The following is an 18591-nucleotide window of genomic DNA, read 5'->3' as shown; positions in this document are numbered from 1 at the left end:
ATTCTTGTTACATTTTTGGACAGTATTAATACATGTTACATTTCTATAAGTATTTGGATGTGATGAAAATTGCACACCTTTGGGTATCATGGTTAAATTAATCAATAAGATAAGATCACAAGATGTTAAGTTTTGAGGTCAATACATTATTCTACAAAAACCCTTATATATGGGAAAATCCGTTCTATCTGGATGATTTGCCCGATCTTCAAAACAGCCCCTGCTGTATGCAATAAGAACTCCTTCAATTAAAACTTCGTCGTAGGTAGTATGAACATTAATTCCTTTTTTAGCCGATGAATTTATGAGCAAACTGTTAATAGATCTGCATCAGTAAGGACAGTGAAGTCTTTTTATTTTTGATTCTTAAGGAAAAATTCCTTTCTTTTGATGTTATGTGAGTGGACGATATCGGTCGAGAATTTGTTTATTTTTACTTAGCTTAGTCAGATTGAACACACCCTAAAAGGTGTATTCGAGCTACAGAGCCGCACAGTATCTTAGCTCTTGCTTTTAGATCTTTGATACAACACGTGTCAAATACCTTTTGATTCTTATTGGAAAAGTTCTCTTAATTCGTCCCGTTTACTGCCATGTTCTGTTAGAGCGATGAAGAAATATTTGACTTAGATACTAGCATATAACCTCTCTATGCTTTGGGGTTATCTTTTCGTTGCGCGAGTTGATTTACTCCGTACATATGTTCAAATCATGTTCACATTCTGAAACGTTACAAACTAACTCACTGCAAGAACACTGGAAATGCTTAACTATTTTTCTTTATAACTAACTCAAGTCGATTTATTACAGTCGATCTTTGTACGGTGACGTGTTTCAGATTGAGCTAGTATCTGAAGTGATTTATGGATAAATCTACCAAGGCCGCAGGTTACAACAGCTGGAATTTCCTACTTTGTTTGCACATATCACTCGAATATTGTTATCGCAAGCTCTGTCACCCGTGTTATCTGTCACCCGTTGTCACTAGGAAGATAACGAATTTTTAAATCCTAGTACTATACATTTTTGTCAGGTATGTCAAATTAATTTTTGAAGTTAAAAACAAATGTAAAATAGACGTGTTGTATTTCATATCTAAGTTATAGTTGGAAGTAAATAGCGCAGAGAGTTCCAGCTAAAGTACTGGCGTTTTAAGTCAACGCGTAAAATGCGTCTGATCGGTATGTACGCCTGACTTTCCGAGCTTGCATAAAACCTCAAACACTTGAAGTGTTTTGTTTATACATGCTTTCCATGGAAGTATAGACATTTTAAAACTTTAGGTAACTGAGAAAGTGGTAGTGTGTGCGATTATCAGACCACTGCGCTGCGCGGCGTTGATTCATAGCCAGAAAGGGATATATAAGAAAAATTACGGAACAATGAGTTTCGGATAAAACTATTCAATTTATTTTAAAATTAAGAATTAAAAAATTCTTAAGAATGTATCGTTACAAAATTTCTTACCTGCGATTTGTAACTTTGAAATTGTAAACAGATTACTTTATTTTGAATGTATTGTTTGAATTCTGCGAAACTTTGCTTACTCTAAGATTTTTATTTAATGACAAGTAAAAACAAGTTTTGAAAGTACATTAAACAAGTAAAGAATACAAAAATTCATAATAAACAACAATGCTTATAATAGAGAACATTATAGTTAGAATCTAACAATTTTACTATTGTATTGATGGTTTTTATTATTTGCCGTTCGTCATAGCAATTTTTACAACAATACTACTACCGCTAACTCTTTTGTCCTCTTCAAATGTACTTGGCTTATAAAACAAAGCAGTGCAGTGCATAAGAGACGTACTTATACACTCGATACAACACACAGAGTGTTCCTGAAATCATCTAAAATGTTCAAATCGGCCAGATAGATGTTCTAAAATTATCTTAATTATTATTTCACAACAAGCGTACGTGTTCAAGATATCAATTTTACAAATTGGTATAATACGCCTATGTATATAGACGCAGAAGCGTAGATGCTTAGCTCACAACAAGCGTACGTGTTCAAGATATCATCTATTATATATCAAGCTATATACTCACAACAAGCGTATATAGCAGTGCTTATTATACGGGAGAATGCTTAGCTCACAACAAGCGTACGTGTTCAAGATATCAATTTTACAAATTGATATAATACGCCTATAACCAGGAGAATGCTTAGCTCACAACAAGCGTACGTGTTCAAGATATCAATTATACAAATTGGTATAATACGCCTATAACCAGGAGAATGCTTAGCTCACAACAAGCGTACGTGTTCAAGATATCAATTTTACAAATTGATATAATACGCCTATAACCAGGAGAATGCTTAGCTCACAACAGCTTTAAACCTTTCACTAACATATAGTACAACTCAAATTAAGGAAACAATACAACAAGATATATTTTCATCACAATTTTATAATATAATTGAACACTGGTCCAGATGGTCCCTTCTTGACACCCGGGTGTTACTGCACTGTAAAAATTATCATTCAAATCCACCTTAGGGTTATAATTCTATGTTGTATGCCATACAGCGTCATTTTAGAATATGTTTGGGTAGTAAAGTTGTTAACAGTTTTGATAAATGATTTAGATGACATTGCACAAAATTGAATTAGTATGATTATTTTAAGACAGTAAAATATTCTTAAGCTACCAAATAGGTTCTCCCAATTGTAATGCCCGGGGGCTGAAATATGGACTCTTCCTGTACGTGTTCTATTGTAAGGGTTTAAGTCAGGTACTTAAGGGGGTTGGGTCTCCGGACCTCTTCACTCTGGTGTGGACAGTCCACCAGGAACATTGTGCACTGGCATAGGCCTAGAGTAGTACCCCACTCTGTGAGTTTATTTTATATTTGATACTGTAGTGCCCGTGTCTATTTTACCAGTGTTATATATTACCTGCTGTGCTGCATATGGGGGGAGTGTTCTGTACGGTAAGTGTTTCTTACATTTGTAAATTTGTAACAGTGGTTCTATGTACTGAGTTAAGCGGTGCATTTTACGGAAAGACCAAGAAGCTAAATATATATATATATATATATATATATATATATATATATATATTATCGTTAAAGATTAACAACAAATACATAAATAATACGGGTCCCCATTTTAGTACATTTTTAATTGTGTTAAACATACCAGAATGCTTAATTGTTAAATAATGTTAAATATTGATGTGGTTTTATCATAAAAAGGTTGTATTTAATTGTTGCAACACTGTTTGAAGTATTTTACTAGATTATTTAAATATGTTACCTGCATTGTTTCCAATCGTCAAAAGTTTTTTTAGAGAAGTAGCAGTTTGAATAAATTGGTATAGAAAATGAAGATTATACCATACACATTTTTAACGTTATTAAAATGTAAAGTAACATTGAAAATGTATTAAAAATATATTTATTTATATAAATAAATAAAATATATTTTATATATAAATAAATAAATATATTTCATTTGGTGTATAATGGTACATTTCTTATATTGCTTATTTAAAATTACTTAATTTTCGAAAACTTAAAATATGCCTTCGTTGTTAACAAAAACGTATCACACATTTATTTTTTATAATTTTGTGAACATTTTACCGGGAAAAATTTATGAATTAGTTATGCAGAAAAATTGCAGTTTGTCCTGATTCCGATTCAGCCTAGAGTTTCAAGTACTTTTTTAACTATTCATAAATAATTTTATAACATTAGTGCCCGTGTCTTTTCTTCTTACGTTATTTTAACTGTGTTAAGCAGTGCATTTTATGGCAAGACCAAAATTTACATAAAAAATTAACTACAAATACAAAAATAAAACACACACACTACACATAAATAAAAAATAAGAAGCATACATTGTTTTCTGGTTATAAGATATGTAGCTTTGTGTGAATATGTTTGTACGTTATTTGTGTAGTATTGTGTCTCTGAACAACATTTAGTAGGGAATACAGAAATCGAAAATTCTTATCTATTTTATAACGATAATGTAGAATTTAAATTTATATGTGCTATTTACTACAATTAATGGTATGTATTTCCATTTTTATTACACCTTAACAGATGTGTGAAACAAAAAAAAAGTATCAAGTTTAACAACAATTCACTAAAGGTTGTTCTTCACAGTGGGGTCAAATTATCTCAAGAATTGAAATTTAATGTGATCACAATTTATTAATCCTTGAAAATATCTATAGTGTATTTGTTAATCGTGCACTTTCCAATAAACTCGCGTTTTATGTAGAATTCGTGCCGAAACAATTGTAAATAAACAAAAATGCATTTGAATTTTATTGGCTAAGGGATACCTATCATTATGTAGTATTTTAATGACAATCAAGAATAATAATCATGCATCGCTTTTTAAAACTATTAAGATACTGAAGCCATCATCCATTATTACTACAATAAACCTATTGTGTTTTTATAAGGATTATTTTGCTATAAATAATTTCATATACATCTGTTGGCGATATGGGTTCGGCGGAGAGTAATTTTATTCACCTACATTATAAACCTGTAATACTTTGTTACCACAAATAAATAAATATTAACCTTCATTTTCTTAATCTTAAATAAAACTCTTAATCTTAAAAAAGGTTTTTTGTAAGAAAAATTGTGAACAGTATTGTATGTATTAGTACAAGACCGGTAGTAGTAAATGGCGGTATATGTTTAGAGATACAGTAGGATATAATTGGTTTTATATTTACATTTATGTATGTATAGATTTGCATGTTGGTATTTGGTGGCAGGAAGAGTTTTTATTAGTATATAATATTAGCTGAAAGTACACGTGCTTCGCTGCGGTATATCAGCAGCAGCTAGCTACCTGTGTGGACGTTGCGGTTAGTCTGCAACGTACGAGTATCTGCCCATATTATTTGCGAGCACTTGAAGATATGATAAGAAATTGTTTTAGAAGTTTCTTGTAATTTCAATCTGCGGTTTTCTAGATTTCGTTATGTCAGTAATTGAATTTTACGTAATAAGTATGTCATTTGAATTATCCCGGATTTGCGCAGTTTTTAATTTAATGAAATTTTTTAATGAATTTCTTAGCTAGCACCTATATAGTAAGACGAACGTGGTTACAATGTTCCATATAAATGCGGTCTGTATTTTCAGAATTTCGCGATGATAAAAATTGCCATTAGCAGTATTTTGTTTTCCCAATTTTCCACCATTATTTTTGTAAAAAATATGGTATTGAACGTATCTGTAGAACACATCTGTAAACACAATGGTCGTTATGATGTTTAACAATGTGATAAAAAATATCTACAAACATATCTTGGTTTTCGCGGATTTCCGAGAATATGCGATAATACCCTCAAAAATCATCTTGTGTACATAGTTCCATGTAATTGTTCAATTGAATCCGTTATTAAATGTATATATATATATATATATATATATATATATATATATATATATATATATATATTTAATGTCTTAGGTCTATAGTATTTTAATTTTTGCTAACGGAATATCCTTGAGTTTGTTTTGACGCTAAAACTAAAATAATTATCATAATGTAATTATTTAAAACCGACCGTTGAGTATCATAAATAAAAAGTGTTCATATTTAAAACATTTTAGAAGAAGGTAATTGAAATAAATAATGCATTTTTAAACAATCTAAACATTTGTTAGTTAAGTTTTTTCAGAGCCTTATTTAATAAATATACTTAAATTCCTTAAAATCTCTAAATTCATAAAACAGTTCAATTGAGTTGACGCGGCGTATGGCAATTTTTATATATTGATATTGTTGTCACTCATACGTTTAGAATATCTCTTTTTTGTACACATTTGGTTTCAGGAAAACAATTAGTTATAAATATCAAATATTAGTTTAGAAAGTTTAACACTATTTCTGGCCAATGTAACGAATTCAGATGATTTCGCGTATCTTATCGGTTATCAAATTTTCTAGTTATTAGCGGAGGCTCATCTTTGTCCTTAAATCTTAATTACGGCGCTTTAGAGGCTCCCATTTTAGTAAATTTTTTTATGAATAAGACATTCTTCCCCCAATTAATTATTATTTCAGATACTGTTCACAAAAGTTTCCGCTTTCACTACATGTAACGAACGGCCACACATACTAAGGTTCACGATGATTGTCCCCATTTACATTCTTCAAAAACCCACAGGATAAACAAATCCCAGACTAACCAATTCAAAAAAATATAACTATCCGTATTAGAATCACGCCAGTTCTTTTTTTAATGTCGAGAAACAAGTGTCTATTGTAATGTTTAGTATTTCATAAAACCTGCTGTGGGCAGCGTCCGGGTTGACGCAATACTTCGTCAATAATTTATTTTAACTCTTAACTAGTTGGGTTTTATCAGGAACTTTAATTTTTAGTTAAAGCTTAAACTGACATGGGTAGTTTTAGACATCATAAAAATAAAACAACTACCTTACAAAACTGTCAAGTACCCATCAATGGGAACGAATAGAGCCGGGAAATACATATTTGAAGTGGGGAGTTTACGGGTCCTGTTACGAGGCCATAAACATTGGGCACTCCTTGGACGAGACTTTTATGGGCGATAACTTATGTGTCATATATGTGATTACTACATCCTTTGTACATCAATTGTCATGCTGTTCAACACGGTTTCCATAGAAAAGAATAAAGATTATGTTATGTATTACTCACTGGATATTTGCTCTCGTTAGAGTTTTGTAGAACACATTCATTTAGCTTTTTGGATCAGAACTTAAAGACACTTAAAGCTTGATCCCATGTCCGGAATCGTCTTACATTCAGCCCACTCTGCGTCTGTAGTGGAACGATTGACTGCATAACTCAGGAGGTGCATTTAAACAAATTATGGAAAGTAGATTTTAGGGTGAAAAACTGGAACATGAAGAACGGGACATGAACAGTACCAGCTACAAACAGCAATTTTCTAAGTCCCATGGCTTATTCACCATGCTGATGAGTTCCGAAAGTATGAAAGTAGATCGCGCAAACTGGGTCAACATTTATTCTACTTTGCTTCGATATAGGTTGTTCGTGACAGTTCTTTCTCGCCAAGAGGCCGGTTACCCGAGTGGGATCCGTTACGAAAGTGATTACGTCACGAAGAGATCGGTTACCCTGTAAGGATCCGTTATTCAAGTGACTTTGACTAGAACGCGTTTCGATGACTCGTTGCAAACATAACGCTGAACGTAAGCTATTGTTGATTTTGCGTCGTTGCCTGTTTCGGCTTTAATTCGCCTCTTCAGCTAAGTAGTTTGTGTAGCAGATTCCATCTGCAACCCACTTCTACCTTTGGGCAGGGTGGAGTTAGAAACAGCATTTGCCTAAACTGGGTACTCAACTTTACTAAACAGGTTAATTACTTGTTTGGTGAATTAAAATCTTTCTATTTCGAGGATCATGATGAATGTTGAGTTATATTGAATTTTTAACCGAGAAACGGCAGTAATTTTTTTACGAGTTATAAGACATTGTGATTGTGGCGCAAATGCTTCATTGCATATTTTATTAAATTCAAATATTACGCCTTAACTCTATATGTATTATATATTTCAGTTAATTAAACATTGTTTATACGATATTCTACATATTGGTGGTTAAAATTAAATTATAATCATAATGTAAATATTTGAAACCTGTCGGTAATATTCCATACAAAAGTGGTTTTCTATTTCAGGATTTAAAGTTTAGGAAACTTCTTAAATTTAATGAATTCACTTTAATTGTTTAGCACTGAATTGTCTTTTAGGAGTTTTAAATTTGTTTATCAGACTTGAAGCTGCACATGGCAAATTTGCAAAGACTGACACTTCTAAGCTTAGTTTAGATACAGATCAGTTTTATTATATGTTATCCGATTGTCCCTTTTAGGTGGAGGCTCTTTGATGTTTGTCGTTAAACATCACATTCACGACTTTCAATTATTCTACACAATTCCATAATCTTTTGTACATGTTTAAAAGTTTGAACATTTCTAGCAAGAAACTAAGGTTGAAGTTCCTAATGAGAAAAACTCACTCTGGTTTACTCTTGGCATCAGGTCTACCTGTTCTGACCTACAGAAATAAAATACAATTTGAGATTTCAATTACTCTCAATGCTGGATATTATAAAATAGATACAGCATATTAATGCAGATCACCATATACAGGGTGTAAAAAAGTCTCGCACGGGCTAACGAGTACGGTAAATCATTAAAACTTAGTACATTATTACTACCTATAAATGTAATTTTTTAAGTAATTACTATCTTTTGTCATGTCAGGGGGATGGCCCGCAAGGACTCAGAAGAAAATCTTAAATTAGGGCATAGGTCGAGTAGTACATCAAATTAAAGGTGTCTATTAGTAGAGTACATTGCCGCAAATCCAATCTAAATAGGTTCACTCTTTAAAAAATGACGCTTGTTTAAAATTTGAAACATTTACAATGTAGGTTCATGTTGTAGGTGGATTAATATTACTATCTTGTCTCAAGTTGTGTAAGTTAAACTTAGTTAATGAATACTGGACTTATGAAATAAATTTTAAGGTAGTTAGTGACTCCTCGCATCCAATATAGGATGGTCTACAAGGAGTTCAGCAAAGAAATGCGACGTAAGCATAGCTCAAGATGTATATCGAGTAAAGTCCAAAGTCCAATCTAAAAAAAGAACTTCTATAATAATAACTGATAGGGTTTTTCCCTTTATCATTCATCTCTGATAAACAACCCCTTTATAATGATGTACATTTTGACCTATGCTTACGTCTCACTTCTTTGCCGAACTCCTTGTAGACCATCCTCTATTGATGTGAAGAGTCAATAAAGACCTTAAAAACTATATATATATATATATATATATATATATATATATATATATATATATATATATATATATATATATATATATATATATATATATAATTTCAATAAACATTGAATCGCAAAAAGTTACGGTAGCACATTCACCCGGCAAGTGAGAGATCCGGGTTCGACTCCCTGCGGAGCAAGTACTTTTTGCGATTCAATGTTTATTGAAATTAAATAAGGCTATTGTCATTTATACAGTTTAATGTAAATAAAAGTCGTTTGACAGGTATTTGGTCTTCCGATCATATGTTAGTTTGCTTGTTTAAACGCATATGTGACAGATACGGCCAAATACAAAATAATTGAATCGGAAAAAAGTAAGCGCTCTGTGGTGTAATGGTAGCACATTCACCCGGCAAGTGAGAGATCCGGGTTCGACTCCCTGCGGAGCAAGTACTTTTTGCGATTCAATGTTTATTGAAATTAAATAAGGCTATTGCCATTTATACAGTTTAATATATATATATATATATATATATATATATATATATATATAGTTTTTAAGGTCTTTATATATATAAGGTGTGATATATATATATATATATATATATATATATATATATATATATATATATATATATATATATATATACATTAAACTCATTTTTGCAATAAACATTTGTTTTGCGTGTATATTATATATATATATAATATACACGCAAAACAAATGTTTATTGCAAAAATGAGTTTAATGTCAAGTTGACTTTCAAACTCGGGTATCGAAACTGTTTGATCCCAGAGTAGGTCATGGGGGCAAAGTTCATGTAGTCCGCTGCACCTCGCTCAGTGCTGTGTCAACCGGAACAACTTGAGGGGTTTTCCTTGACGGTCTTAGGGATGATAGTCAGGTAGGCGATTCTTATATTCAGTCATTGATTTAGTTGGTGATCGACCCATGCGTAAAAGCCTGCTTAGACATTGGCCCTTCAGACGATATGTTGGGAGCGAATGCTTTTAAACAATGGAATGGAAAATACTAATTATTACTTGAGTAGAGCCTATTCCATAAATACTTGAAGTATTTACAGTTCGAAATATTCAAATTTTTGTGTTCATACTGTTTTTTCATTCAAGGGACATAAAAGAATTTCATCGTCTACCTACTTCTATGTGGTGAATTATTTAATTATTTAATGTACATTTGTTTCTTCGCACAGCAGGAGTTTGTGCACATATGATTCCGTTCTCATGAGAATTGACCAAGACTATCCCTAGGAATTCAAATCGGGTTGCAACGGAAGTAGATAAAAAGTGGACACTTTTGTTCGGAGTATGTATCCAAGACGTACATGAGATATTTTCTTGATCTGGCTAATCTGACCTAAATTTTAATTTGTATATATTTTCTTGGTGTGTGCAACGAGACTTATCTGTAGCTTCGGCAATATAATTAATTCGAATCAGAAGTATTTGTACGCGCAAACCCTAAAGTAAGAGCCAGACGAATTTTCGCTTACCCTTTGAAATACGAGCAGTATATAACTTGACAAATACATACTCCTGTTTGAACAATATAGGGAACCATCTTATTACATAATGTGATTTCATTAAGATAGCTACAAAAATTCTATTTTGAAAATTGCTAGTCTCTCATAATTCTATGACAAAGAGTAAGTACGTAAAGGTGTTAAAGGTTTAACATTGTCCTTATGGGATAAAACTCAAGGTCGTTTCATAACCGCCGGTAACTGATAGTCTCTCATAATTCTATGACAAAGAGTAAGGATCTAAAGGGGTTTGAGGTTTAATATTGTCCTTATGGGATAATACTCGCTTCATTAAACCTGATTATCTCACTTTTTTGTAATGGAGATTGAAGAGCCTTTGTTAAATGGTGAGATAAATGTAATGTCAATTTGTTGATAAGTATTTGGTACAGGAAACGTCCGACAAGTACTCAATTTCTACAAAGATGTTCGACACGTAGCCAATTCCTACAGTCTGACAGGCAAGGACATTGCTGGTGAAGTTTCGACCATGGGTTAACCCCCCTCCTTTGGTCTCAATCTTATCGTTAAGTCTGCCCATATGCTTGACAACAATTTTCGTTATCTTGCAATCGCTCTCCCATTTGTGAACGAAACAAGATAATGCTTTCAGTTTTGTTCTCTGTTACTGCGTATTCGTGTCCTGCAGCTGTAAAGATGAACACTTTAATATTTTAATAATATTTACACTAAGATACATTGTTTATTAATTGTAATTATACTATGTAACCTAATAATAATATTATTATTATTAGTAACCTGTTTCCTACGGAATAAACTCAAGTTTAGGAACAATAATACTGTAAAAAAGAAATACATTAATGTGATTAGACTCTATTTTCATGAATTAAATTTAGAATAAAAAAATACTGAAATATTCAACTAAAATAAAAATGTGTAATGTATTAAGTATGTGAGTAATCGAAACAATGACGGTAGTCCAGGCTGAGCGTGTGACAGTTTGTAGGTGTTCTGCACCGGGCGCCGGCTGCGGTAAAGTAACAAAACCTGCTCAATTAAATCTGTCTTAAAAATTGAAAATAGTAATTGACAAAATTACACCCTAATATAATGATCCATCCAGTATCGCCATGACAATTAATTAACAACTATTATCACATGATTATAAAGTTCTATAACATTTTACTCAAAAACAGTACGCTTGTACATAACTTTTGTATAAATCTGGTTTGAAGACGGAACACTTAGTATTTATTGTAAAGAGCCAATACAAAAAGTATTCCTATAATGTTTTTAATTACTCAATCAATATCCCTTTAATTAGTATGCATAAAAGCATGGTAAAAACTACTTTTTAAGGACAGGCCTAATTATTTCAAAGAAACATACCTTATCAAAGACAATAATAAAAAACTTATTTGTGTGTGTGTGTTTTTGTGTGTGTGTGTGTGTGTGTGTGTGTGTTTTTGTGTGTGTGTGTGTGTGTGTGTGTGTGTGTGTGTGTGTGTGTGTGTGTGTGTTTTTAAGTAAAAGCAGAAGCGAATTAACTCTTTATATTGTAATCGGATCAATTCCTAAATGGGGCAAAATCTATTATGTGCATGCATTCTTGAAGTTTGTTGAATACAGCAATTTAACGCTAAAACAATTTCATACATTAATACTCTACGTTAATAATGACTACCGAAAATAGGTTTTGTGGCGTTATCTATGAAACTCTCAAATGACTTATCGCTGTATAAAGATAAACTTGAAACTGGTCAGCCGCTTCGAACTCCAGTTTTCTTTTACAGATTACATCTTCATAAATTAAATTATAGTATAGCTCTGACATTTTTCAGTATACCTTCCAGAATTTTATTCTGTTACGCAATATGTACTGTCTCGAGATATGTTTTTCGGCAGGGTATTGAATAATTAAAATTGCATACATTTAATGATTGTAATGTAATTATTTATATTGTTAGTAGTTTTAACGAAACAATCTAATTTGTGATATGATATATAAGTTTAACGCTTAGGAAATTGTAACTAAAGAAATTGTTTAAACTTCATTAAACTAAATTGCGGCATCCAAGACACGTGACCGTTATCATAACTGTTATGTATTTTTTAGGTTTACACAGCATAGAAGGATAACTAATACAAATATACAGGGTGTCAATTAAGTCTGGAACCTCTTTTTTAATTTTTAAACCACAATATAAAAAAATACCGAAGTTCACACGCGCTTACTGGTGATAGTAACGCATACATCTGCCCAATTACCGACCGGATAATCCCTTTGGGGGACGGTCCACAAGGAGTCAGACAAAATTCTTAAATAGCAGCATAGGTCAAGTTTGGTATCAAATTAAAGTTCTTACTTAGCAGAGTACAATCCCGCAAACCGGACTTCAAAAGGTGGATTCATTCAGTAGTTATAGCTATTTGAATTTTAAAACAATTGAACAATGTAAATTATTAAGTATTACAAGTAAACACCAATTTTTAAGTACCTGTGATCAAAGTAAGTGTTCAAAATGTTCCCCTCCCATCGTCTGGCAATGTCCTAGGCGGGTGTAAAAGCCATCCACTGCATTTTGAAGGTAGTCACGAGGAATATCTTGAGCTTCTTGGACTATGAGATTTCTTACGTGCGCCAAATCTCGAGGCTTAGTACGATAAACTTTATCTTTGAGGTATCCCCAAAGAAAAAAATCCAGCGGAGATAAATCAGGGGAACGAGCAGGCCACTCTACTGCACCATGTCTTCCAATCCATCTGCGAAGGAATATTGTATGCAAGTATTCTCTAACAAGGAGAGCAAAGTGTGGTGGCGCGCCATCTTGTTGGAAATAAATTCTTTGAAATTGTCGACCAAGAGCAGCTTGTAGTGCAGGAATTATCTCATTTTGGAGCATTGCTAGATACGAGTCACCATTTAAATTACCATTGATAAATAATGGGCCCATAATTTGATTTCCTGTAATACCTGCCCAAACGTTAAGTTTCTGTGGATGCTGTGTATGACTCTATCTGCCACTTTCACATTCTAACAGTAGTTGTGTTATTGGTAATAATTATTGATTCCTGGCTTCGATTACTACATTGTCAGATGATGGGAGGGGAACATTTTGAACACTTACTTTGATCACAGGTACTTAAAAATTGGTGTTTACTTGTAATACTTAATAATTTACATTGTTCAATTGTTTTAAAATTCAAATAGCTATAACTACTGAATGAATCCACCTTTTGAAGTCCGGTTTGCGGGATTGTACTCTGCTAAGTAAGAACTTTAATTTGATACCAAACTTGACCTATGCTGCTATTTAAGAATTTTGTCTGACTCCTTGTGGACCGTCCCCCAAAGGGATTATCCGGTCGGTAATTGGGCAGATGTGTGCGTTACTATCACCAGTAAGCACATGTGAACTTTGGTATTTCTTTCTATTGTGGTTCAAAAATTAAAAAAGAGGTTCCAGACTTAATTGACACCCTGTATAATGAACAAATAATAATGAACTTCAGATATTTATAAATTCAATTAAATGGTATGTTAAGGACTACTATCTAGATTTCCGGGTAAACACAGAATTAAATCATCTCTAAATAAATTTTAATATATATATATATATATATATATATAATATATATATATATATATATATACCAATATATAATAGTAGTCCTTAGCATAACATTTAATTCAATTTATAAATATCTAAAGTTCATTATTATCAAGCACAACTACCACAAACTGGCTAATGTGCAGCAAAAATATATCCTTTCTAAAAATGTATCAAATTTGAATATGTTGAGAGGGTGCCTCCCATGTGGGGTACATTTTCAAAAGTTTTAAGCATGCCAAAAAGTAGCTTGTATTTGTCCAGGAACACTCCCAGAGTTTCATATTTATAGTTTAAAACTGTTGAAAAATTAGCACAAGTAACAAAATCACGCAATATAATGTGTTGTCACGCAATTATTATCAAGTAACACATTTTTTTGTAACCCAACACAATACCATACTTGCATAGTTTAGTATTAGTTCAAGCTGATTTTAAAACATTAAAGTTATACTTCCAAAGAGCCCGTCTATAGATAGTTATAGACAGACTATTTAATGTTTAAGTAAAAAATCCTCCACTTAAAAATTTTAAAAATAATGAAAAATTACCATGAATCTTTGAAAAAACTTATTAAGAAACCTATTTTAGTTTTGAGGGATGCTTTCTACTTGTTGACATCGGCAGCTTACGGTGACACTAGCATGAGCCGCAGTGAAGGTGTTAATCAATAATTACTGTAGTGTTATATAGTAACTGCTTAATCAATAGTATTATAATTGCTAATTAATTCATGTATTAAATTCAGATTTGTAGTATTTTTAAGCTACAATTGTATTTTTAGCCTTGTATGTTTTGTTGAATTCGATTTCTTTTGTTTAAATAAGTATTATGTAAAATATGATTAAGAAAAGAAACAACATGTAAAATTTAAAATATTTAGAAACTAGCAAACTAGTGCAAAGAATAATAATGGTGTCTGGTATGGCATGACTGTAGGTGGTGTGCAATTTCTAGGAGCTGTGGCAATATCAATAGCCATCATGAAACCTGCTGTCTTGGACAAGAGTAAAATTTTTAAAAAAGAAGAGGTTCATGCAACATATCATATTGAACTTCCCTAGTTTTGGAAATACAAATGTGCAATTTGTTTCATATTTGTAGGGGTTATGACCTCATCCTGTACAATGGGACATACTGAGTTGTTACAGGCGAAACATCTCACTGGAGACATTTTATTACATGTTTTTAATGCAAATATTTTAATTGCAGGTTTGTTAAGCAAAAGATAAGAAGATGGGTGACTGGCCACCCATGCCGACAACTCCAGGTCGTCAAGAGAAGGAGAAGATGTACCTTACACTCGTTGATATGTTTGTAGATGTGGTGGAGCCAGAGATAATTCAGATGATTCTGCAAAACAGGAACTGGGAGTGTAAGCAATTTTACCATTTTCATATTCTCTATGGTTACTTAATTTCTTTGTAAATCGAGTTAATTTTTTATAACAATAATATACATTATGCTTACTTTCCGTGTCCGGAAACATCAATTCTGATTTTGAGTATTCTGCCACATAGATTTGTCACAAGCTGAAATTTGATTTTCTTTTTTTAAAGTTTCCCTTTGAAAGTTCCAACTATTGTAACATACCTAGTTTCATAATTGAAGTCATTATAGTGTATAAAAACTTCACAGCCATGTAGATCTTGCAAAAGAGCTTTTGTCACTATTTGTTCAATAGTGACAAAATTCATCAATAGTTCAATCAATCTGTGAAGGACAGAGTGAGCATAATCTTCACGTTTGACTGCACTTGTTGAGACTTTCTATTTTGGCGATCCAGAATACCTTCACTGGGATGATTGAGCCATAGGTTCTACTTCATATCCGTAAACCCATGTTTCGTCACCTGTTATAACACATTTTAGTAATTCTGTATTACCATTGACTTCATTTAGTTACTCCTGAACAAATTCCATTCGCCTAATTTTACTGTAACCAAGTTTTATACCTAAAATATTCAAAAAAATTTCATGGCATAAGCCAACTGATAGCCAACATCGTCAGCGACTTCTCTGATTGTAATATGGCAATCAATCATAACCATTTCTTCCACTTTTTCCACATTTTCTTCATTGGTTGTTGATGTGCTGGGGGCTTTAAACCCTTGTTTTACTCATAGTAGACTCATCAAAGGTTTTTGTTACCATTTCCCACAACACTCTGTTACACTTTATTTAACCCTCCATCAGGCGCTTAAAATTAGAAACACCATCAGGCGCTCACGGAGGTTTCCTCCAGGTTAGCGAATAATGGATATCATAGTCGTTTAAACTGTTTTTATTTGTTTAAATATTCATACGGATTTAATTACAATGTAATATATTCATTTTTAGAAGTTAAATAAAAATTACTCTCTTATGTAATGAATTTTCCAAATAAGAAATTCAAAATCTTAAAAAATGTTATTGTATAGTAACAACATGATTTATTTTAAGGAATATTGCAATTAATTGTAAAAATGTTTAACCTACTGTAATAATATATGGAAATTAACTTAGTTTTTAACTTCTTACAAAAACAACTTACTTCGATTCTTGAGTTATTATACAATGTAATGTCAATTATTACTCAGAAATAAAAATTTATTCTTTACTAAAAATTTTTTTTAATACTACACAAAGTTTCAAAACAGATTCCTTCTGGTTATTATAACAACAATGTTCACTCCATAAACAGTACTGAAATGTTCCCTAGCACACGGGTACTGTACTGACAAGTCTCTCGTCTTCATTCTCCATTTCACAAAATTCAAATAAAATATATTGTAAAACTTAAAAAGAAACCATCACAGGTCACACATTTAGGCGCACACGGATTATTACTCCATAAAAACTAAACACAATAAGGCGCTCACGGAGATTTCGTCCAAGCACTACAAACACAACATCGGGCACTCACGGAGGAATCGTCCAGTCTCGCACGGAAGTAGACGTCATACTGACAGATTTTGACAAAGATAAGAGGGAGGCTATTGTTTCGCTTCCCCGAAAGATGCTCGTGAAGTACACTGCGGGAAACGACTGCCAATATCAGAAAAGTAGTACTATTTTTAATAATAAAAAATACACGGAGGAAAACTCCGTTTAGCGCCCGATGTAGGGTTAATGTTTTACACAAAATATGATACAAATTCAAACATATGTTTTGATCCATTTTTTAACATCGAAAATCGCTGAGTTGATAATACATGTCTATCTTAGGATTTGCCAAAAAATAAATAATTAATACGGCTGGACATTTTATTATATTTAAGGAGCATGAGTACCAACGTAATAAAAGATCTTGACAATCGGACTCTCCAAACCCGCAAAACTCAAAACTTCTTGAACACAACTCGTATACGGCTTACTATTATTTGAGAAGTGAATCCTTCTTGAACCAACTTCCGATTATATTGGTATTTTGTGGTTTTAATGAATACTGTGTGCTTGTGATATTTCAAAAGTTACACATATGGTTCACATTTATTACATGAGATATTTTAATCAAATGTTTTTGAAATAACCAGACTGTTATTTCTAGATCAATAATTGTAGATAGATAACCAAAAGTAACAAAATACCCCAGTTTTGTAAATAATATTTAACATGGACTTTTTACTATCTCTACATCAGTGACTAAAGATGTGTCATTAAGAGCCAGGTGTTGTAAAATGAACTGGAGTTTTCCCCGTAAGAACCATGTTAAATATTGTGCAGTTTTACATCTGTATTTTTAGCCATTGGAATTATAGACTATGTTGAATTTTTAAGATATAAATAATAAATATCCAAATGTTTTTGAATTTTTTAAATGTTTTGATAGGTTATTCAGGAAAAAACTTTCATAGGGCAGTAGGGTAGGTAGAAATTGTCTTCATAAAAGCAAATGTTTAAAACACAACCATATCTCAAATTTAGAGGTTGAAAAAATAGACCCATTATTTCTATCAAGTTTTATTTAGTTTGAAAACAGTGTTATTGGTTCAGTAACTAATTACTGTTACTATTTTTATTACATTATAACCATGTACATTTACCCATCTATTACAGTAAAATTCATATGCGTTAAGAAGTTAATGAAGCTGTCTGGAAGGCTCAGTATATTGTACTGTACACAACAGTAAACTAATTGTTACTGCCACTTTAAGTAAGAATAAACTATTCATCTCAAAACATAAAAATTATATTAATAAAATATGGTTGTCATTTACCTAACCAAAAAAAGCAGTAGCCGATTCACTTTTTTGTGTTTAACATTTCAACATAAATGTTTTCCTCAATAACGACAATAGTTACTTAATAATTTTGAAAACTGATTTTTGGACTTATTACAAAATAAGAAATAAGAGTATATGTTCTGAAAATGGATTTTATAACCCGTCAGATAAAAAAAAAATGTAAAGGATATGACTTGTATATAAAATATAGCCATGTTACTGAAATTCTGAAATTTCTATAAAGTTGTATGAATATGTTTGGTTTTTTAAATATAATTGGGCGGCTTAAAAAGGTTAAATTAATTTTGAGAGGAAGCTATTATTTTAAATTACCAATCAAGCATAAAATAGTGCATAAAAATAGAGTAACATGATATCTTACATTTCATACTATAATGTACCAATACCATTATTGAGAAAACCGAGTTTAAAGTAGGGATCCTACTGGTTAATTGCCAGAGGTGAAAAGATAG

General features: G+C 31.9%; 1 protein-coding gene across 1 annotated transcript in view; it reads left to right on the top strand.

Annotated features, from left to right (window-relative positions):
* LOC124360132 overlaps nt 1-18591 on the top strand; it is a 54610-nt gene that overhangs the window by 17743 nt on the left and 18276 nt on the right. Inside the window, exon 2 of the mRNA XM_046813480.1 lies at nt 15127-15289. Within this exon, the coding sequence (XP_046669436.1) occupies nt 15151-15289 (139 nt within the window). The 5' untranslated portion in view covers nt 15127-15150. The remainder of the gene's footprint in view (nt 1-15126; nt 15290-18591) is intronic.

The sequence above is a fragment of the Homalodisca vitripennis genome, chromosome 4 (assembly GCF_021130785.1).
Source record: "Homalodisca vitripennis isolate AUS2020 chromosome 4, UT_GWSS_2.1, whole genome shotgun sequence".
In the NCBI taxonomy this organism is placed as follows: domain Eukaryota; kingdom Metazoa; phylum Arthropoda; class Insecta; order Hemiptera; family Cicadellidae; genus Homalodisca; species Homalodisca vitripennis.
This window is presented reverse-complemented; position numbering and strand designations above follow the sequence as displayed.